A 24140-nucleotide genomic window follows, 5' to 3' on the forward strand; every position below is an offset into this window, starting at 1 on the left:
ATGCAGCACTGAAAAGGTCTGCTTCCATATCAATACTTTCTAGCTTGTGCTATGGAAGTGCATGCTCATTTTAGCTGTCTCTGACTTCCCCCTATTCTGTACTACAAAAAAGCTGGAACAAGGGTGTGCATATATATGTACATATTTACTCAATTGATTCTCTATATTCATTTCAATCAGGAATGTTTTGCTGGGGAGGAAAAGGAAGAATTAAAAGCTTCTCAGTCCTGTTTCCTAAAAAAAAACCAAACCCAAACAAAAAAACCCCAAAAACAAAACAAAAAACAAAACAAAACAACCAAAAAAAACACCAAAAAACCAAACCCTAGCAGATGGGTGCTTTGGGCTCCATGAACATCCTTGCCACTGTGCAGAAAATCTGGGAAAGCTGAACTCCAACAGTCTCAGTCCTGGTGAAGAACAGCAGGGCATCATGACTGCTATAAAGCAGGGAGTGCAAGATCTGCTGAAGCCATAGATCAATCAGCATGGCAGGGCTACCTTGGAGTTACTGACATGGAGTGCAACTCCTGGCTCCTTTAAATTTCCTTTAGGCAGTCAGGATGAAAACCTTATCACCTGAGAGCTTATCTCAGCTCTGCTGGGCCATGAACAGAACCTGTATGTCTTCATAAAGCATCTCTTTCTGAGCAGCCCAGTGTTTACTCTAAATTAATTTGGCCAGAAAGTCCCTGACCACCTCCAAGCAGGGGCTGCTGTCAGAATGGAGCTGCTATTTCTACACAGCTGCTGTTCTAGGGAGAAAAAGGCAGCAAAGAAGAAGAGCCCAAAGAGTAGCTGAGGCCACTCTGTGAATCAATCAAACAGCACTGGCTGTTGGGCTGGTCTGGGGCACAGGGAATGCCTAATACACACATTTACCAGGAGTGAAATGTGCCCAAACTTCATAACACACACATCTCCTAAGCTGAAGCCCACGAGGCAAAAGAATCATAAAACTATCATTGAATGGTTTGAGTTGGAAGGAATTTTAATATTATCTAGTTCCCAACTACCTGCCATGGGCAGGGACATCTTCCACTAGACTAGGTTGCTCAAAGCCCCATTCAACCTGGGCTTGAATATTTCCAGGAATGGTGTTAAAATATGGTTGTTAAAATTATTAGAGAGATGTTTCTACCTGAATTAAGGAGCAAACAACACCATATGCTATAGTCAATAGTACAGATTTTTAACAGTAACTGTGAGGGAGAAAGGGAGAGACAAATAAATAGAAAAGGGTGGGGGGAGAGGGAGGAGAAAGAGATTAACAGAGATTAAAAAAAACACCCCACCATTGTGGATGCTGATGGCATCCCATTGGTCCTCTTCTGATCTTCTCAGTGGGAACAGTCCCCTCTACCAGAGGTGGGGAAGCCCACAAAACAAAGTCCAGTGTCTTTATTCACTCAGGATCAGGTGGGAACACCCAGGTACCTCCCCTGGAGTGGAGAGCTGGAGTTTTACACTGGATGATGCAATACTTTGGATCAGAGGACACTTCAGGAGTGTTTGATGGTTTATGACACCTTCAGCCTTTTATGACACCTTATGACACCTTATGAAATATTACAGCAATTATAGCACATCAGCAGGGATGAATACCCTCAAGCTATGTATACATGTCCTGATACTACTCTAGAAGGGATTTTTCACTGAGGCACTTGTGTAAGAACTTTGGCATGATAAAAAGCATTTTACCCGCTTCAAAGGATTTGCCTCTTATCAGCCCCTTCCTTTATCTTGTTCAACACCCAGCTGTACCCTCCTGTGATGGGTATATACAGTCCCTCTGCACCTGGGGGAAGTGGTCGATTGTTTGAGTCATTAACCATTAACAGTCCAGTCTCTCAGAATGGGGCATCCACAACTTCTCTGGGCAACCTGTTCCAGTGCCTCACCACCCTTATAGCAAAGAATTTCTTTCTAGTCTAAACCTAGCCTCTGTCAGTTTAAAGCCATTACCCCATGTCCTGTTACTACATGCCCTTATAAGAAGTCCCTCTCCAGCTCTCCTGCAGGCCCCCTTTAGGTATTGAAAGGTGCTCTGAGATCTCCCTGGAGTCTTCTCTTCCCCAGGCTGAACAACCCCAACTCTCTCAGCCTGTCTTCATAGGAGAGGTGCTCCAGACCTCTGAGCATCTTTGTGGCTTTCTCTGGACTTGCTACAACAGATCCACGTCTTTCTTATGTTGGGACCCAGAGCTGGATGCAGCATTCCAGGTGGGGTCCCACGAGGGCAGAATAGAGGGCAGAATCCCCTCCCTCCCTGCTGGCCATCCTGCTTTGGATGCAGCCCAGGATGCAATTGGCTTTCTGGGCTGCAAGTGCACGGTGCCATGACGTGTGGAGCAACCAACGCTCAAAATCTTCTCATCAACCAACACCCTTTCTCTGCAGGGCTGCCCTCAAGCCATTCTCTGCCCAGCCTGTATTTGTGCTTGGCATTGCTCCAACACATGTAGACAACCTTGCCATCAGCATGACTGCAGCAGGAAGGACAGAAAAGGTTCTTATTCTCAAGAAAAAACAGGTGGCATTGATCCTGGTCAGGACAAGAAAGGGAAAAGAGAGAAGATAGACTGGGGGTCCTACTGTAGTGTTTTAACTAACCACTATGTGGTCATGCTCTACTGTGACAACTGAAGAAACGCTCAGAAGTGAATGAGAATCCTCTGACAGATACTTCCATGAATCTATTTAATCTAGTTAATCTATTTCAAAAATGTTATAGTCTGGCATTCATGTGACCAAATGCAGGGGAAAAAACCCCAGAGCTGGAGAACATTTTTCATTAATTGAAAACCAATTCTCTGCTAGCTACTGTCAAAAGCAGCTTCTGGGTAGTTTTTCTCTGCAGAGAAGCTGCTGCTGGGACTTTGCCAATTCAGCAGTTAAAGGTAATCACAAAGAATCCCTCAGCAAATTGTAAAGTGCTCAGGCTGAAGAACAACAAGGTGTTTGGGGACTGACTTGATTGTTTTAATTTGCGTAATACTAGCAGCAAGAACCACTTAAGAATTATTCTGCTTAATTCACCTATTCCAGAAGCAAGACAAAACCAAGCCAGCTTTAATGAATAAACCAGACCTAAAAGTATTTGATTATATCTCCATGTAGATAAGAAAAGTGCAAAATCTGGCATCTGGTGGAAAGTGATATTCTTACATTGTATTTTCTATACACTAACAAGGAGCTAGGGGCATGCATTGACACAACACAGCAGTCAACAAGATCTGACTCTTTGCTGTCAGATCTCTTCCTTTTACTATTTGGAAAAGAAGAGACACAGGTCATCTGAGTACTCCCAAAATCTCTATAAAGATGGTGCTACAAGTGCACCTACCTTCCTCCTTCACAGCAGCCAATACATTTCCTCTCACTTCATTTAACAGACTGTGACAAATGTGCAGATCTCACCCCACAAATGTGCAAGTAATTGACTCAAAGGCAAGAATAAATCCTTTCTTACCTATTCCCCTTATATTTTTAACAGCATAGCCGTCAAAACACAGCAAATCAATTTTTCCCCCTTACTGTCTCCACTCTGCCTTTTCAGAATATTTTTAGTTGCTCTGATTAAAAATTTACCTCTTAAGTAACACTGAGGACACAGTGCATGTCTAGATTACAATTTTGTATAACTTTTTCATTCTACCTATGTATCTTCCTTGCAAAGGAAGTTGTGGAGCCATATCTTTCCTTACTTCCCTTATATTTCTAACAAAACCGAAATATTAGTAACTAACTTTGAAAGACCAACAGGAAAATAACTTTACAGCAAAATGCAGAAAATACATCTTCAGAATGAAGATGTGAGGCTGTCACATGTCATGGGATTACACAAGATATCTTACACAAGAGAAACATGGCATGCTAAACTGGAAAACACACTTGCAGGTCTTGCTGAAAGCAAAGATAAACAACCTCAGCATTTCTGTATTCTGTCTTTGGTGCTGCATTTTAGGGGACAAGTTCTCACCCCTGGACTCTTATCTCTCTCTCTGTCCTCTTCATCAAGGACAAAGTGGGTCACAAATGTCTTGTGCCACTTCTATCACATATTCTACCAGGTGTGATTAACCAGTACTTCCTCTATTACTTTGTCCAGATATGCTTTAATTACCATGCCTGAAATTCTGCACGTGTGCAGCCACAGTATTTATCGGAATGTCACCAAAACTGTATGAATGAAGGAATGTAAACCCCTCTTCCTGGGATTCTCTGCATTGATCTTCTTATTCATAGCAGGCAGAGACCCTTCTACCTTTTGACTGCCATTCAGCCACCCTTTCTTTTTTCCTGTGAAATCTGTTTCCTATCCAAAACTGGAGAAGTCTTGACTGCTGAAAAAGAGATTACTTTCTGATTTAATTTCTGAAGGTCATTCATACTGATTAGACAGCTTAGACAAGTTGAGTAGTAGAAGGCCTAAATGTAAAGATATGAAGGATAAAACAGCCATTGCAAAAAGTAAGGGAAACACCCCTTTCTTCTTTTAGTATCAATAGCCCAAAATAATTTTTTTTTTGCAAATGTTTGTTCACTAAAATGTTCCAAGGGGGAAAATGTCAGCTACAAATCCTCACTCATTGCGTATTTGCACAGCAATGCTTAAAGGTCCTTAAAGATCTCCAAGGATTTGAAAGAAATAATTCAGTCAGGTGGCAAAAACAGTGCCACTGCCTTCCAGTAGCTGGTTACATGGCTCATGGGGCATCTGACAACTCCAGGCAAGTCACAGTGAACTCACTTCACACATCATACATGGAAAAATGCATTTTACCACCCAAATGTATGAAAGTCTAACTGTTTGAAGCTAATGCATCAAGCAAAAATAGCTGCAATACACAGGATGGACATGCAATACACAGATGGAAAATGTTTTGCTCATTGCAAAGAGACACTTCTCTGCTTTTCTTACAGATGGCCTGCTCCTGTTCTTGCCAAAACCACCACAGTTTCGCTCAGTTTCCTTGGCACTTAAAAAAGTCACAACTTTTCCTTCACACATGCTGCTGACTCTTTATATACCTGAATAACAGGTGTGCTGCATCCATGTTTTGCATTATTCATCTTGGATGAGGTTAAACCCTGACTGTGTGACACATCACACATTACTCAGTTTACCTCAGTGCTGTGTTTTGATTTTGCTCAGTTAAGTTTACCTAGGACACATTTAGGCTGGAACAGTTCTTAATTACTCCGGTACAGAAACTTGGCATTCTCCTAAATTTGTGCTTTTCAGCAATGAGACTCCTTTCTTTCTGCTGTATCTTTAAATTGCCTGCGCTTCCCTAAAAGTTGTCTCAATATTATTACCTTACAAAGCAGATAATCAAGATTTACTTGATTTCAGGCACCTCTTCCTTGCTTAAACAATTACTTGTCCCATGCTCTTTCCTGCCCCCACTTTCCTTTTCCCTGTAGAGAAATACATTTTCACTGCTAATACACACCATAACTGCAATGTACTGCAGAATGGGTATCAGTCCAAAGTCCAGTGAAATCTTGAAAGGTTTCTGAACCACAGAAAAGGCAACTACACAGTATTACACAGGCAGCCTCTATAAAGGATCTTCATTTAAAGACCTCTTTTTGTGTTATAAATTAGTTTTATTTGTATAACATTTTCTACCTTCAGATCTTTATAGTCCAATAACTAAGAAAAGCAGTTTAAGAAGGAAAATGTGACTATCAAATGTCCTAAATCCTCATGAAACTGGTATTTTTAAAATCTAATCTGGATTAGAAAAAAATCTAGAATTTTAAATTCTAGAAGTGATTAAATACAAGCATGAACTTAATAAGCTGCTTGTAAGTAACTAACATTCAAAACATCAGTACTGCAGTTTTTCTAGTCCTAGACACTTTTCTCCCATCCTCCACAGCAGATCCACTAAAAATTCAAGATAATGATTACAAGTACCTAGATCTGTAACATACAGATCCATAGCAACGCTGAGGATCTCTTATGTTAATTTCTGTGCCCAGAGGCTTTTCTGCAACACTGAATTAAAGAAACCACTGTATCATTCCCATAACAAGATGATTATCTAGGAATTAAGACTAAGTAGAAAACTCTTTTCAAAACATCAGTCTTCCAAGGCCTTTAAAAATGATGTGGCTTACATCATCAATTCTCACAAGTTACATATCTGCTCACATCCTGTTCTACAAAGAAATGGCAAAGTAACCATTATGAAAGTCTTCATTTATGATTCCTTCTTAATGCAGTAGATAATCTCCTTGGAATTCTTGATTTTTAATGGGACATTTGAAAAGATTTCTTTTACTGTTGTTGCACGTGAAAAAACCAAGAGGACTACAACATCACTTACCAACAATCCATTAGTGTCACCTCTCAAATTCTTCAGATGTAAAGGTGAGAAATTCTTCCTCCTTAAAGTGTCAAAACATATTTGGATGTCTGCTGAGTGAGGTTTAAATGGTTTAGAGAACAAAACTAGTAAAGGTCCTAAATCTGTGTGACAATTCTCTGTGAGCAATCTTCCCTTCTATTTGCAGAAGTCACAGAGGGAACCAGAGGTGTATTCCTTGAGGAGGAACAACTGTCATCCCTGGAATATGTTCTGCATGTGTGAAAGCATATCAAAGGAGAAAACACACATAGTAGAAAACCAGAGTAGTGAATGCTGTCCCTACCTCACCACTCTACTAGTATGGAAGCCAATGTTCTCAGCAAAGAAGAGAAGCATAATCTGTGAGTTGAGCCATGACTGATGCAGTGCTGCTGGCAGGCTGCCAGAGCGTATGTGGATTTCCCCAGTAAGATGCTTAGAGTAATCACAGAATAATACTGCCATTGTTTGAGGAAGCAGGGAACAAGATTTCTCCAAACTTACAGACTTGGAAGAGCTGCTTGCACTACACATAGGATTTTCCCCCAAGAGATGATGTCACAAAGAAGATAATTGCTGGTTAGGTATCACTGAGGAGAATGTAGGCAAAAAGTGGCAATGAGTACTGAGCACATACAATAAACTGCTGGCATGAATGAATGGAAGGACCAGTTCCAGAATGGGGTTTAACAACCTGGTTTTTACCAAAAAATGTTGATTCTACTGTTTCAGAACCATCATGATAAAAGACAGCAGGATCTGTGTGCAGAGCCTTCAATGTCTACGTCCTTGTGCTAACTGATACTATGGTGCACTCCAAGTGACAATAAGAAGTTACCCATACTTGCAATAAATTTGTTTCCCAATTTCCCTGAAAGACATATTCTGTTCTTTACAATGAAAAGTACTCATTATCTTATCCTAACCTGTATTCCTCTTCTGCACACACCATCTTGAGTAAGTTAAGATCCTTTTGCATGATTTGCATGTGAGAAAGACTCAAGAATTAATGACTCAAAGCTTTAAGATGCCCACACAAATTTCATTTCCATTTCTGTTTCTTCATATAGCACAAACAGTCTCATATAATACTACACAAAAAGGGTAAAAAGGAAAAAAACCCTCAGAAAATAAAAATCCACTGTAATGCCATGAAAACTAGGCCACAGAATAATCAATTCATCTGGCCTGCATCACATAACAAATTCAAAAGAGCAACAGAGTTAAATACCTGGATGTAGAAAACAGAAAATAAAAAATCTATAGGTGTTGGAGAACAGCATGAAACATTTTCCTGTTATCTTCAAAAAAGGTTTATTATTTGCCTTCCTACAGCACTTTAAAAAGTCTCAAGACAAATTATTTTAAACCTCAGTTTTAGAAAGCTAGATAGCCAGAAGCTTTTTTATTTCTTGATTTGGAAACAGCAAATTGAAAAGCAGTACATATGTAATAGCTGATACTTGTCTGCTTTTGAGGCAACTGTTATTACCAGTTGGACAAATACCCTGTGCACTCCCTGGTCATGTCAGTGCTGCAATACCCATAAAATGTTCTGAAACCTGAGAGATTGTTCAACAGCATATAAATAAGTGTCAGAAAGAAATGAACAAGGTCTTTTTTTTTTCCTCACAGTTGAACACCAACAATGGCATTCTACAACAAACCATTATTAACACTGACATTATAGTAAAGGTCTACTAGTGTGTCAAGACTAGAAGAAGAAAGGAAGAGAACAAGGAGACAAACTTCATTCACTTAGCAAAGAGCAGGACTAGAATGTCAGACACGCTCTGGACAGGAGTGTCACGCACTGCCAGATGTACTGAGGAAGGCAGTTTTTCAGTGTTGCTGTCAAATCCTGAGCACAAAGCATTGGGGGAGTCTGAATACCAGAAGTTCAGTACTAGTGGAAAACTGAAAAATAGGTAGTATTTCTTTTAAATAAAAAGTTGGTTGGTTTTTTTTTTTTGCTGCAGGAAAGTTTTGGAGCTAAAAAATGAAATGTGCAAATATTGTAAGAATCAAGAACTTCTTGGTATACAGAACTAAAATATTCACAAGATATTTATACTATGACCACAGGAAAAAGGTGTTAAAATTTTCACTTACTTTGGATGGGAAAATTCATCCAGCAGGACAACCTTTTCTATCAAGTCTCCACCAATGGTTCGAACCAAATCATAGAAATCATTCTGAGAGTAAGTCTCAGAAGGCAGCCAGAAGGAGATGTCATTGATCAAAGGTGGATATCGGCTGAGTGGCTAAAAGAAATTTAAAAACATACCTTTATACATGGTTGGACTTGATAACTATATCTACAACTGTTCTGAACTTACATAACACACAAAGTACACAGTTTAGAGGCTTTTTGAAATTGTCTTTGAAGGGCAAACTGACCTCATAAATGACTGAGATGGAAGATTTTATACTAGGAAATGTCTTTTAAAGATCCCCTCGTAACAACTTTGGTTTTTTCATTCATAAGAAAAATCTTGTTTTTGTTTGTTAAAATCAGATTTATGACTCTGAACACACTTTTGCAACAGAGCTGCTTAGAAGGAAGAGATAATGTCAGGTGGTTTTTCACTGGGTAGAATTGCACTTTTTAAAAGCATTTTCCAGACTTTTTGCATATTCAAAACTTCTTCTCACATTCAGGTATAAAATCTGTATGCATATTATACAACTCTTATATTACACAACCTATTTATTATTTTTACTGTTGAATTTTTAACAGTCATAAATGGGCAACTTCTTGTTAAAATGTTTTACTAAGAAACACACTTTGGCTTAAAAAGAGGGATCAGTTCACTTTCTGGTGGTTTTTGTAGACATTTAAACATCTACAACAACACAAAAGGTATGGCTGTTAATATAGTTATTCATTCCACAAGTACCACAGTAGGCTTTTAAACACAAAGGGGAACCTTTGCTGCCCACACAGAGTGGGCAGATAGTGTAACTTGTTATTTGTAAAAATGGGAATAGAAAGATAAATGAAACCAGATCATTAACTTTTTAGTTTTGATGAAACTTCCCAGGACTCTGTGGGTTTCAGATCTCACCTTTGGTGAGACGTTTCACCCTTTGATAACGTTCTCCTTTCATGACCTCTAGGTCATACAGTATCTTACTTCTGCCTTGCATTAATTCTCTGCAGTTGGAAAAAGTACTTTTGCACAAGATAGTTGGAGTCTGCAGGAGAAAACATCTATTGTATTATTTTCTTTATATATACAAGAGATTCCATGCGTACACCTTGGTCTATACAATATAATATCTCACCCAAAATGTATTCCATGTCTGGGAATGTTTTATGATGGAGCAGTGGAAACTTAAGTGAGTACCTGCTAAAGCAATAAACCTGTTAATAAGGCAAGTTTACAGCATTCTGATTTACTCAAATACTGTTCTGTAGAGTGTAAACTAGTCAATAAATATCTGATAAGGAATACAGTGCCAGTTTTAAATTAATAACACCCCCAGCAAATAAAATTGCGAATCGCAAATGATTATTGAACTTGTTAAAGGAATAAACTTGTCAAATGAATTCATATCCTGTACATCAAATTAAAAAATGAAACTTGCACAACAAATCCATTGCAAAAGAGCTTTTGATAAAACACTAATGAATGAAATGCAAATGTCTCTGCTCTACAAAAGTTGCAGCTGCAGATGCTGGAGATACTCCTCAGACAACAACTTGATACATGTGTTAGTGTAAATAAAGTTATGATCCTGCAGTAGACCCCTATAGTCTCACCTCATTCCTATCCACCACTTTATTTACCACTGCTATAGTTCAGGAATATACTGAACACCCTTCAAAGCTTGGTGGGACTAATACAAAATGCACTGCACTCACAGTTCAGGATATTTAATCATTCAACCAGAAGATGTGGCTCATGAGCCTTAGCATGATCAAGGCACCTACTTTCATTCACAGAGGTACAAGGACAATAAAGAAAACTAATTTCATGTCCAGGTAACTCAGAAATGTCCTGTGCTGGTTTTGGCAAGAATTCATTTTCTTCACAGGGGCAAGCATGGGGCTGTGTTTCGGATTTGTGCTGAACACACAGTTGGTAACATAGAGATGCTTTTGTTATTGCTGGGCAGTATTTGCACAGAGCCAGAACCTTTCCTGCTTTCTGTATTGCCACACTGGCAAGAAAGCTGGAGAATTTGGGAGGAGACACAGCTGGGACAGGTGATCCCACATGACCAAAGGGATATTTCAGACCCTACAACATCCTGCTCAGTATATAAAGTGGGAAGAAGGGATATGTGGAGTGATGGTGTTTATTTTCCCAGGTAGCCATCACATGTGATGGGGCCCTGCTCCCCAGAGATGGCCTGCTCATGGGAAGCAGGGAATTAATTTCTTGTGTGTGCAGCTTTTTCTCTCCAGTGTCACTAGTGTGGATAGAGAATTGCTGTAATTTTGTGTGTGTATGCTTGTGTTACAAAGACTGAAAGGACAAATGCGTAAAACATAACATAAGCATAACTTTTTATTATTAGCTACTAACCTTTTCTCAGAGCCTTGTAATACAGAAAAATCTTTTATGGTAAAAGGCAAGGCAATAATCCCATATTATATTGTCCCTTCACCACCTGGCTGCAGTCAATATCATTGCAGTAAGTCCTATATCAACACCAAAGTTAGTATAAGGATAAAATTCCTAGTTCTCAAATGTATCGATCTGTTTGCTGTAGAGCTCCATGAGTCACATCATAGTTTATTAGCTACACCTAAAATGCGAATAGGCTACTAAAGAGTCTCCAATTGGCATGCCAAAATGAAGTTCCTAAATTTGTATTCAGGCACTCCAGCAAATACATGCTGTGGTCCAACGGACCGCTTTGCCATTCTTTGATCCTTTCTAAACTCTCCTGCTCTATAACAGCAGACTGGTCCAAAGTCCATTGACTTTGGTCCTTTTTCAAGTTCAAGGCAAATGCCAACCCTGGAGACCATTTGTTATGAATTTACCGACATTTCAAAGGCTCCCCTTGAGAGAAATATGTTCTTCCACTAAATCTTCTACTCTGTTGTTGTCTCCAGCCACCACTTCCAGCTACATTCTCTTCATGGCTCAGGAGCCCTCCAAAACAATGTTTGGAGAAGCTACCAGGACACATCTGGTTCTGCAGGCTGTGTGTTGGCTGAACCCTAGCACACCACCCGAGCCTGGAAGCCCTGCTGTTCCTGCTTCATGCCCTGATCACTCCCTTAGGTTTTTGAGGAACTGAAAAGAGGTTTAGGAAATGGCAGAACTGATCCCACCTGCAGAGTGCTGCTGCAGGGCACTGGCAAAGTGTCAGTAAGCACTGCTGATGCACAGACATCCCTGCACCCCTCCTTTTGGTTCCGTCAAAGTTTTGACACCACAGTGCTACTTTAAACATTCTGTTCACTTTCTGTTTCAAACACTTCAGCACACTATCACTATTTTTCAACAGCCTCAGAAAACAAATGCTTTCCCAGAAATAACACTATCTATAGGACTCCACTGAACCCATCTTGTAGGAAATCTTGGAAATAATAAATGACACCACATTTTTCAATCACCCAAAGTGAAAGCATTTAGGAGTTCTGAATTACTATAATTTCTTTAAATAATAAAATGGAAGTTTATGGTGATCCACATGTTATATATGATATATGTTTTCTAGTCATTAGTCAAAGTTCTTTCTCTGATGTATGTTTCCTAGTCATGTTATATGTTTCCTAGTCATTAGTCAAAGTTCTTTCTCTGACTACTAAATAAGCCAAGTATTTCCTAAACCTGCAAGCTTTTCCCTCTCAGGATGCTAATTTTAGTATAGAAATGGGTAGTTGGACACCAGTGCTATAACCTGCTCTGCCAGCCTGCCTTGCCTATGCCTACATCTGAGGAGTGTGCCACTAAAACCACAGGGCTGTTAGTCTTTCATATGGGTTGGTGATAGTTTAGGGCATTCCTCATCTCTACTGCTCTGCTCTGCTTTTCTGAGATTATTGCCCCTGCAGCAGCTGATAAAACAAACATCTGCCTGTTTCTTCACCACTGCAGCTCACAGCCTGCTGTAGTCAGCTGAAAATAGTCCCTCTCACTGGATGTGCTGAATGAAGAATTGCAGCAGCTCGAGTTACTGGGGGGCAGCTGTCTTAAGCAGAAACCGGATCCATCAGAACTCATTTGTCAACATAAAATAGGAAATACTTGGGCTCTGTGTATGTTGCCACACCAGGCCGCTACTCTGGATGCTTTGGCAGCAGGAATCAAGTGGTCACCATAAGAGTGGTATCTGTTCATCCACACATGGCAAAGGATCATCAGCTAGGCTGGATCCAAATACTTCACAGTGGTAAGAGAGAGAAAACTTCTTTCTGAGGGCAGAACCTCCCAAGCTACAGTAAGCTACAGTAAAAACAGCTGGCAATAATGCACAGCCAGTGCCAGTGAATAACCCACACAGGCTGTGAAGTGTCTTTAGCACAGAGTCCCAAACAGGATGGACACCAGCACTTTCCACAAATATTTGTAATTAGGAAGAAAAGCCATTTCCCCCAGATGGGTGCAACAAGGCAAGGGGACAGGAGAAGTTTTGTGCTGTGGCTGCTCACTCCATTCCTTCCTAGCTGCCAGCTGCAGATGGGACAAAACAAACGAGTGACAAACACAGCAGAGGAAAAGCCGTACTTGTATTGTGACAGTGGCGACACAAATGCAAGGTTAACGACAACACGCACCAGAAACTGGGTTAGCAATTCCACGGCAGCCAGGCTATTAAAAAGTCAGCCATGCTTTACTGCCATCACCAGTCTAAGTCAGAAAAATATGAGACTTAGCAGCATCGTGGCTGCTAAGCTTTAACAGTCCTGTCTTGCTCATGTTTTGGAGAAATATCTACATAAACTACACAGTTTTAATGCAACATCATATTCTCATCAAAATGAAAACTACAGTCCTGTAATAACTAAGCCTTTCTTAATATATTCCATAGTGAAACTACATTAATTCAGTGTTATCATAGGAAATTTAAACATGTAACAGGCATGAAATTAAAATTTGCAAATTTACAGCAGTAACTTAACCCCCATGCACATAACGAAGTTTCCTGTATTAGTGTGTATGCTTCTAGATTTACACTTCCGTATTTATGACCAGTGTAGACAAATTACAGTTGCTGCAGGGAACATAATTTCGAATTTCTTGGCTGCTGTGGCTTAAAATTTAGTCACAATGTTCCCCATTATTAAAAGTTTTATACCCTTCTTACCAAATTGATTTTTTCCTTAGATATATATAGCAAGTTCTATATATTCATACATGTATACACACACACACACACATATATATACATTTTTATGTGTAAACACAAACACATCTTCAAAGGAGGAAATTAAATTTCAACAGACAACTACCATAATGTCTGATAAGCAGACATAAAATATATTTTGGGATTAAGCTCTTAAAACCAAAGCAAATGGACTAGTCTGGGATCAATGCACTCCTGCAGGGAGTGACAGAAGCATGTTAGCATCCACTGATGCTCTGAGCCTTTCAGTGAATGAACACAGAAGTATGATCAGCCCTTTTTAGACACCAATCTGCTCACCTCAACAGAGTTCTTAACTTTGAAAAGCTCACATACAGGTACAGGGAACACCATATGCTCATGGGAACATCAAGTGCTCCATGGATTTCAGGCACTCTGCTTGTACATGGACCATTCTGAGTGGAGGAGGTTTTCTTTGTACATGGAGATATTCAAGAACGATCCAGATGCAATCCTGACCCATGTGCTCTGGGACAAGACTGTTTGAGCAGGGAGGTTGGACCAGACAACCTGCTGGGGTGCCTTCCAACTTGACTCATCCTGTGGTTCTGACATTCTACATCCAAGTTGAACAGGGAGGCGCCCTGGGGCTACAGACTTGTCTTCCTAGCTAAGTCTCAGCCTTCAGTGTGAGATGACACAAACCTGTGGATCAGGTCGCTCTCTTCATGCCATGCATGTCACTGTGACAGCTCTGTCCCCTTCCCACCTAAACTACACCCTACAGGGTCATGTTGGAGCTAACAATTTTTTTCTTGAGCCCCATTCCAGGTTCCCTGAAGGTGGAAAGCAAAGAAGAATTGAATTGCTTATATTCTTCCTAAGCAGTCACCAGGTAGCTCTCCGTATCATCCCACTTAGTCACCTTTTTCAATGCTTATCAAGCACCTTTCCTCAGGTAAACCCCCTTAAGACACAAAATAAATGCACACACATGTGCACATGCACAGGAGCAAGTGCAACCTTTCTTGCATGCTAAAAGTTACCGCTCATATAGAGGAATCTGCCTGATAAAGGAAAGTCAGTACCTAATACGAAAAAATTAAGATCTGTAACAGCCAGTGAAGAGATTAAACTTCATTGATAAGCTCCACATTTTCCAAGCAGCAGAAAAAATGCACAACAGGCCTGGTGCTGCGGTAGAATGAGGGAGTAGAATGCTTTCCTTTACACACATTCACCCAAAAATAATGCTGATTACTAAGCCTCTGTGGCCCCACTGGAAAGGGACACTGTGTTCTTACATTTTATTAAAATGCAGTAACTTTAAAGTCAAGCTTGTTTAAATTTGTAATGAAAAATGTGTCAAGTTTAAAGTCACAATATACTTCTCTGAGTGCAAATATGCATTTTAAACTGACCTGCGGTCAGAAAGCCAAGAAATAAGGTATGGCTTTTGAGAAGATTTCCAGACACAAAAGAGCACTTGTATTGCCACTGAAAGGGTGATGATTCTAAATGATAAGTGGGGAATTGAAAAAAAAGTCAGGAAAGACATAAAGAAGACGAAGGTATTGACCTAATCTTATTAAAAGCAAGGATGTTACAGTGCACACAGCAGAGATATTCCCAGATACCTGTTCCCTTGGGCATTTGGATATGCCTTGCTTCTTGTGATCTGATTATAAAAAACACCAAAGGATAAGTATAAATTATTCCTAAATACCAGTGATGGACTCCATGCTCTGTGTTTAATGAGGCAAAAATGACTTCTCATTTCCAGAGAACAAAGTAGGACTCACAGGGAGAACCACCAAAAGGGATGGTTCTCTACTACTCACTTCCACATCACAGCTCCTTACAAACCCCTTTTGAAAGCATCAGGGTGAAGAAGCAATTAGCCTGACATTTTCCTTCAGCAGTTCTATGACCACTGTGGAAAAAAAAATGCATTTTCCTCATGCTTCTTTCCCAGGCCCCTAGCTCATGGCCTACCAAGCTAGTTGGCTTCATGGTGCTCATTTTCCCCATCTCAATCATAGATGGATCACTGCAAAACAACTAAAAACCAAGAAATGCTTTTTCTGTTATCACTTTTCCATTTGAGCAGTTGCTACCACAGAACTCATGTGACACCAAGTGGAACTGATGGCACAATCCTTACTCTGTTGTGATGTCTTCAATAGAAAACAAGTAAGCTGCTATCCTGGGAAAGGAATCCAATGATTTCGAATCACCAAAATGGCAAAGTGGATTCTCACACCAAAACTAGTAATTAACACTTATGACTGCCTTTTGCATGGGCTGTCCATATTCTGCCTGTTCTTCCTACCCAAATATCCCATGCCACAGGCAAAATCACAGGCAAGGGTAAAAAGAAGAGAAGATACAAACCTCAGAAAACAAAATGTCACTGAATAAAAAAACATATGTGTCCTGCACTTCTCTAAAAATACCTGCCATGCCTGCCAGGAACAGGTAATAAGCTGGTATAAGTCAGCAGAAACCCAACTTCGCAGAAGATACTAAGAATTTTCTCTTCAGCAGTGCTGAGCACCTGCAATTCCTGCAGAAGGCTTTGGTTGCTGCAGGCATTTGGTGTTTGCCATACTCAGAAGTCAGGTTTCCTTCTTTCTGATGGTTTGGCTTGTATATTTTTTTATTATGCTTAATAATAATGCTGAGATAAATAGCTCAGTGGAGTAAAATACTGTACTCATCAACAATTCATATAGAAGAGTTATATCTAAATAAACAATGTGAGTATTTGGAAAGAGTCTGCAGCAATACGAAGATGTATTTCTCCCAATCACATAGCATAACAATGGAAACAAAGTGCACCCAATATTTTATTTTGGCTTAGACGAAAAACCTCATATAAAACAGTGTTGATTGTATTTCCTTTTCTGCTCATTAAGTGCAACATTCCAGAGAGTTATGTTTAAATTGCAGAATCTCCAGAACACTTGAATGTGACTTACACCAAAGTAAGCTGGCATTGTGAATCTTACAGGCACATGCAACACCTGAAAAACTCCTTCTTCCCACCTATCAATTTATTCTTCTTTTTCTTTCTCCTTCCTAAAAAACACAGAGATTTCCAATACATCAGCAATGACACTTCATATCTCTCGGCTATAACTTCAGATAATGCCCTGGACGTTATTATATTACAAAAGAATTATTTTTCTACACTTCCCAGAGCTAATCTGTACCATCTCACCATGTACACAAATTTACCTAGGCAAGTTACTGGTGGTTTTGAAATATTTTTATAACTTCCAGTACCACTGATACAGCTGGGTTTCCTTCTTGTCTTGGGAAAACTGCCCAAGTGGCAGAGGAAGAGGCTGCCCAGGGAAGTGGTAAAATCACTGTCCCTGGAAGTGTATGTGGCACCTGGGGATATGGCTTAGTAGGGAATATGATGATGATAGCATAACAGTGGACTTAGTGATCTAAGAGGTCTTTTCCAACCCTAAGGATGTCGCTGCAGGCCCCCAGCTGGGTAATAATTAGCATTGACTCCATGATTGCAGAAGGCTGATCAATTGCTTTATTCTACCATACTATACTATACTATACTATACTATACTATACTATACTATACTATACTATACTATACTATAAAAAAACTTGTAACCCTTACAGACAGTCCAATACAGCTTTGACCTAACTAGTCAATCCATCCAAACAACATCCACTGTCCAATTAAGAAATCACCCTTTAGTAAACAATCTCTATAACACATTCCACACATGCACAACAACACGTGCAGCAAGTGGAGGTAAGAATTGTTTCTCATTCTTTTCTCTGATCTTCTCACAGCCTTCCCCAGGAAAATGCCTGGGGAAGTCATCTGTTGCTCTCTGTGGCCAGAGAGCTGCTGCCACATAAGGATTATATGATTCTATGACTCTTGGCAAAATCCAGCATTTTTAGCTTCCGGATTAGCCAACTTCACATCCTTCAACCTACCTCCCCACTTAAGTTCTAAATTCACACAAATTACAACCTCTGAAGTTCAAAACTCACAATAAAACACCAAAGTAGTGTAGCAAGCTAAAACTTTAAACTACAGTAAGTAAGCTAGAGAGAAACTGAAATGAAAGGCTCTACTTGTCCATTACTCAGAAGAGGGACAAAACCCTTTAATTTTTTTCTCTCAGGCAGACCCTGAGTGTTCCTAAAGCTATACTCCTGCTAAAGATTAACAACACTTAGAAAGAGAAAACTACAGAGAAGCCCTAAGCAGAGAACAGACCAAGCACAAAAAGGTACAAAAAGTACACTAAGCATTTCAGTGTGCAATGACAAAATGTAAAGAACATTTAAATCTCTACAAGCAGTATCTTGGTGCAGAACAGATATTTCTTTAATGCCTTTCCTAATTTTACAAGAATCAGAAAATGGTTCACTCCTGCTGATTTAGGAGAACAGGTTACATGTGGGAATAATTATGCAAATTGGATTATTGGATTGCATATGCACTTCTGCACAGGCAGGAGGATGTAATCAATCCTCAGAAGAGGGGATTTCTTCCCATTATTAATTTTTCTAAAACCACACAGCCAAATCCTCTGCAGCACATGCACCCCAAAGCATCGCTTACTTGTCACATTTTGGTTTAGGCTGTCACTGCAGTGGTTCATGTGTCTCTCACAGTAGCAAGATGAATGAAATTGAGGATTGGTATGATAAGAATAATACAGTTCTTCCCAACTGTGCCTTCTGTTGTTTGGCTATTCTCTGTAGCCTAATTCATATTCTGATCAGAGAAGTGGTAGCTGAAAATCAGGGGTTTTTTATTAACACCATGTACTTCAAAAGGTGCTTCTGTTCATGCATACACATATACAGAGATTGCTCTTCCCAGCCCTCATTTCCTAGGGACACTCCACAGCTCAGCTGCAAGGTCTAATCATGCTACAGATGATGACTGTAGAGGCTTAGGCATGATTTTAAAGATCACTTTATCAAAAGCTCTTTGCAAGGTGTATATTTTACATGTAAAACATTGGCACCAGTGTTAAAAGAACTATCAAATAAACTCACGTATGACAACTCCCATCTTTTTAGCTAACTCTGGAAAAATGAATAAGAGCTTATTTCCTAATAGTTTTGAGATTTCTTTTTTTCCCCCTTTATACTTCTGTGGTTGTGTGTGCACACCAGCACACACCTGTATCTCTGAAGACACATACACAGTGTGTGCTTGGACACATTTTAAACAGATGCATAATGTATACTCAAAAAAATGTATTTAACCCTGCTATACCATGCACATATTCAGATTGTGGCAATTACCTAGGGCTGCCAGCCAGAAACCAGGGTTCCATTAGGCAGGCAGACAGCACAAAATGCTAATTCCTGTCCTGAAGAACTTTCCACCCTAAGGCAGTTTGGAGAAGAGATGCCAAGGCAACTGAAACAGCATGGAAAACAGAATTATTGAGTCACTTCTCAGGTCAGGGCCAAAGACCAGAATTCTATTACTCACAGTTTAAATTAAACCAATATTGGAAAACCATTGGAAATGTGTAAGGGTTACCCTCCTGACTAGCTGCATACTTTTGTAGACAACAAACTGAAAGCTCTGAACATAAGTGGACTTCTGTCAAAACCACTAGCAGCTGGTTATCATAGCTTCCAGCAACCTATGCAAAATCTATTGTTACTTTAGATTTCCAGGTTTACTCCCTCACCTAATATTAATTTAATGTGGGTTTCAGCATATATATCACTGCTGGAAATTGCTGCATGGCTTATTTAAGCACTTTGTATAACCATTATACTCCATCATTTGGGATGCAATAAAGATCGGTTGATATATTCAGCAGCGGAATTACTCATTTGTGAGCTATTTGTTTCAAAGAGCCTCAGCCAGTCAAATTGCAAATATATGGGGTTTAGAGATCAGAGCAAACCACTGTAACATATGCTTTTTGAAGCTTATTGCAGTTTTTGCTAAGTAATAATTTAGATAGTATCAGGTGTACTTTGACTAGGGCGCATTGGCTTCTGCTTAGGAAAAAAAGACATCAGCAGTAAAATGGTTCTAATCAGTGCAGCAGCATTCATAACTGCAAAATCATTTTTTATCTACATGACACAGAAGTGGTGCAGACAAAATGCAGTCAAGGCTACAGTAGCTTCTTTTTGTTTAAAAACAAATTGGAAGGAAGTCCCTGGTGGGGAACAGGAAGTCCCTGTTCTCATTTACTGGGAATGTCTTTCAGTAGTACTGAGGACACACCTGCTGGTTATATTCACCCCTCACCTTCTCTACTGCCTCCAAAAATGAACGTGCTGTCTCATCAGTTGTGCTGAAGGCATGAAGCAACACTGAGAAGTGAATCAGGAAACTGATACAGCTTTAAGGAACTGCAGAGGAAAAAGCTCCCTGATTCATCTCACAGTGTAGCCACAAAAGTATGTCCTGTGGTACATGTGGAACAGCCGAGCAGAACAGCACATGGGAACATGAGCACTTGGAAACAAAACAAAAAATAAATAACTATGCTTCTCATCCTAACACTGTGAGAAACAAGGCTCTGGGAGGAGTGGTAACAAACAGCCCAAACCCACCAAAACCCTTCAAATGAAGAAAAGTCTCAGCTGCTGTCTCTGGATCTGCAGTCAAAAGAGAGGACATCTGCCAGGTGGATACACTGGTATCCCACAAAGCTAGCTTCCAAAACCCCCTGTGGCAGTTGCTAAGTTTATTAGTAAAGCCCTGGACCTCTCACATAATTGAAAATGTATAGGAAACACAAAATTACATCCAGGTTCTGGAGTTACCTGCCATGACATAAAAAATGTACTGGTGTTTAAAGTGTGTGTTAGCATAGACAACAAAGTAAGGATGAAATATTTTTGCTCTCTAAACATATATATACATATCCACACATACTCCAACCACTCAAAACAAATTCCAGCTGTGACAGTTGTGTACAAAGCAGAAACTCCTTACCATTAAAAAAAGAGCAGCTCAAATCAGCTATTTTGCTTCAAGTCACCACCAGCTAAATCTAAACTAAATGTACTATTGGGATGGGACAAGTCAACAGAGGTGAACAGGAGAGTTTTCAACTATTCTAAGACTGTGAAAGTATTTTCAAGGAACATAGGTGGAAGAGACTGGTGGTTTTGCTAATGAATGTCATAGGCTTGTCTGTACATCCAACTGTTACCAAGGTGGCTGCTAAATGGATTAAATGGATTTACTTTGCCCTTTGGTACTTCAGCAGACAACATAGTACATAAGATAAATACCACCAACTAATCTAGGCAGAAAGGGCTATTGACATTTTTTATTTATTCATTTTACTTACTTAGAAAAGTACAAGCAGAGAGGAATTAAACCATTGCTGATTTGTTCAGGTTCAATGGGAGGCTATCAGTGAGACTAGATTGCAGTGGGTGGGTGGAGGGATGGAAACAGGGTATGTGAGAAAATCTGCATCATTGGTATTAGCTCAGAGGGCAGCAGCTAGATTGTTGGGAACCACATCCCTTGTCAGTGCTTATTCTTACCAAGAGTTTCAGTAATATGCTCTCAGGCACATGGTGCAATTCTTGGGTAGCCCTGTGGAAGGCCAGGAGCTGGACTGTGATGCTCCTTGTGGGTCCCTTCCAGCTCAGGATATTCTGTGATTCTGTGAATATCCTCTCAGTACAGCCTTTGTCATGGGTCAGGGTTCTGACACACTGTTTCACAAATCCAGAAGCAGAACTGGAAGTCCCCCACACTCATCTCAAAACTGATGATAGTACTTTAGAAACTAGCTTTGATGGCTTGTGGTCATAATTTTTGTGGTCCCTCATACTTGCTGATCTTTCAAAAGGAGATCAGGAGTAGATGTGTACAGTACAAAACCCAGGAAAACTTTCTGATTATCTAGAAAAAGACTTCTGCATCAGCCTCAACCGTTTTTGCCATAAACCTACTCTCCTCTCCTGTGTCTTTTTTCCCTTTTCATCCTACTCCTCCCAATCTGCTTAAACTTAACTTTAAACCAGAATTTTTCATATTGCCCCCAATGCTCAAAGTACAGCACTTCTCTCTTTTCCTTTCACTTTGTCTTATATGAGTGCATCAGTGCTTTGTATTCAGTCCCATGTGACTGTCCATCCCATTTGCTCATTCTGAGCCCCTACTTTCTTCTCTCCTTACTGTGTTTTCAGCCAATTTTCTTTAGTTGAGAATGGGAATTCAAGTTCTGTTTACTCTCAAGAATTTTTCTTGTTGACTTTTTTTACACAAGTCTTGATCAGTAAAACTGGCTTAGAACAAAGATTTTGCAAATTGAGTTTATGATTTGTCAGATTAAACTCTTCTTGCTTGTAACAGTCATTTTGAAAGTTTCCATTGCTTCAACCCTGCAAGGTGCTGATCACTCTCAGTTGGATCCCAGGAAATGTGGAGATCTCTGACCTGAAGCTATTTAGGCATTTGGGTTATGTTTGACTGAGCATGGGAACTATTGCATTGATTTAAATGGGACTGCTTGCAAGTTTAAAGCTCAGCATGTGCTTCAGTACTTTGCCTGGCTGGGGCCAGAGGGCTCAAGTTCCCAGAGCTTCAATACCAGCACTACCTACAAATGATACATGATGGAAAATCCTGATGAGAAGACTTGATAATCAAGTGATTTCTAACCCAATCGTGCAGCTTAGTACAGCATCTCTGCAATGAAGAAGGTATTTTTGCTCACCTTCCATGCACATCCAACACTAAAAAAGGAGTTTCATGGTGTTCTGCAGAGCATACAGACAAACCTGAGATGGTATACAGCACTGCAAGGTTTTACTGACGTTTGCTTAAGATGATCTATGTAAGTCACTCTTAGATATTCAACCTTCCCAAAGTCATGCCAGTAAAATGTTTATGCTACAACATCATCATCTATTCTGTACTGTATCTCCACGTGCAGACACACACATTATATATCTTCAATTACATTAAAACTATCTATACAATAAGTCACAGTTGAAGCTATACCTTATTTGTTCAAACATCCAAGTTAAATTTACATACTAATGGTTGCATATTTGGCTTTAATAGATGCACTATTAGAAAATAAACATAATAAATGAATAACCATTTTAGCATGAAGTCACCTAATCTTGATGAAAAATATCGGAAAATGCAGCAACCAGGGAATCGATTTAATTTTTATTTGAAAATAACGCTAATCACAGACTTAGAAGATAAATATAAATTATATGGAGTAGCATACTAATGATGGATCAGGCAGACCCACCCTGTGCCATGAATGCAATAAGATCAAACTGGTTGAAATGGATGGTATATACTGTAGATGCTCTCTTGCTCAAGCATGGAATAAAGGATATAGACTAGGATGGTTTAATTTGCTGAAGTTTCTCCTTACACTTGACAGTGCATTTCATTTTTAGCATCTTCTAAAGCTTCAGGACAAGCTCTGTGTCTCCCAGCAACAATCAGGCTTAGCACAGGAAAGATGAACAGGGATGATTTCTGTCCCTGAAAAGTGCACAGTAAGGTAGAAAAATTGGACTTTCTAATGGTGAACAAGAGGGCTCACATACACAGCAAACAGTGCAAACTGGGCTACTGCATAAATCCTTTGTCATCAGAGCAGGAGCTTAATACCTACAGCAAACTGAGCAAAGGCAAACGGGAGCAAGCAGGCCCAGCCTTTGCTATCTTGCACAGGAGGAAGAGGAACCTGCTTTGATTTCCTTTCCAGTATAATGAACCACTTCTTTCCACACAACTACATCTTTTTGATTATTTTGATCATCTCTGCTATCCTCGACTGTTCACTTTTCAAAGCAGAAAGAGTATCCTGGATTAGGACTTCATACACCATTCTGGCTACAGCTGTGCAGGAGACGAACAGTGTCAATTCAAATTGTTTGTCAAGACTCCTCACCCCACTTCCAAAGACTACTATCCCCTCAGGTCTCCCAGCAGTGCTTCTCCAGGAGCTTTTTCTCTTCTGGAGCCATTAAAATGATCCTGCTTAGAAAATCTATTCTTTTGAGTTTTGAAGCTACCAGGTAATTATAAAGGAATTGAATTTTGAGGGACCATGAGTCCCAGTGGGCACTAGGAAGGAGCAGCCCCCGGAGATGATGGCAGGGGGTGATAAAAAATAGGTGGTGCTAGGCTTATTGCAGATATTGCAGAATATTACAGATAATGCAGAAATGAGGAAATCAAGAAGACAGCAACTCCTATAATCTCACAGAGAGAGTTTTGCTAGAAATCTGATCCAGTTTCCTTCTGTACTACTGCCAGAACAGCCATAATCATGCTTCTGCTTGACCTCAGTGCAGACCACAAGGTTCGTCAGCAATTGAAATAAATAACTATTTAAAACAACAGCAGCCAGAGACACCAGCAGCATCAAATGAAAGTGACTTTGTGAAAGGAGAACACACTAAGAGTCACTCAACATGATGTGCCATTTGCTTGCCTTGGCAGCAAAATGATGGAGGCTCCAGGATCCATCCTGC

General features: G+C 39.9%; 1 protein-coding gene across 10 annotated transcripts in view; it reads right to left on the reverse strand.

The window, feature by feature from the left end:
* FARS2 (phenylalanyl-tRNA synthetase 2, mitochondrial) overlaps positions 1–24140 on the reverse strand; it is a 231445-nt gene that overhangs the window by 67653 nt on the left and 139652 nt on the right. For 9 of the 10 annotated variants that reach the window (XM_066558789.1, XM_066558825.1, XM_066558774.1 and 6 more), the window contains one exon: positions 8475–8626. The exons of the other annotated variant lie outside the window; for it this stretch is intronic. In XM_066558789.1, the coding sequence (XP_066414886.1) occupies positions 8475–8626 (152 nt within the window). The remainder of the gene's footprint in view (positions 1–8474; positions 8627–24140) is intronic. 10 annotated transcript variants of the gene reach the window in all.

This window comes from Molothrus aeneus, chromosome 1 (assembly GCF_037042795.1).
Source record: "Molothrus aeneus isolate 106 chromosome 1, BPBGC_Maene_1.0, whole genome shotgun sequence".
NCBI lineage: Eukaryota > Metazoa > Chordata > Aves > Passeriformes > Icteridae > Molothrus > Molothrus aeneus.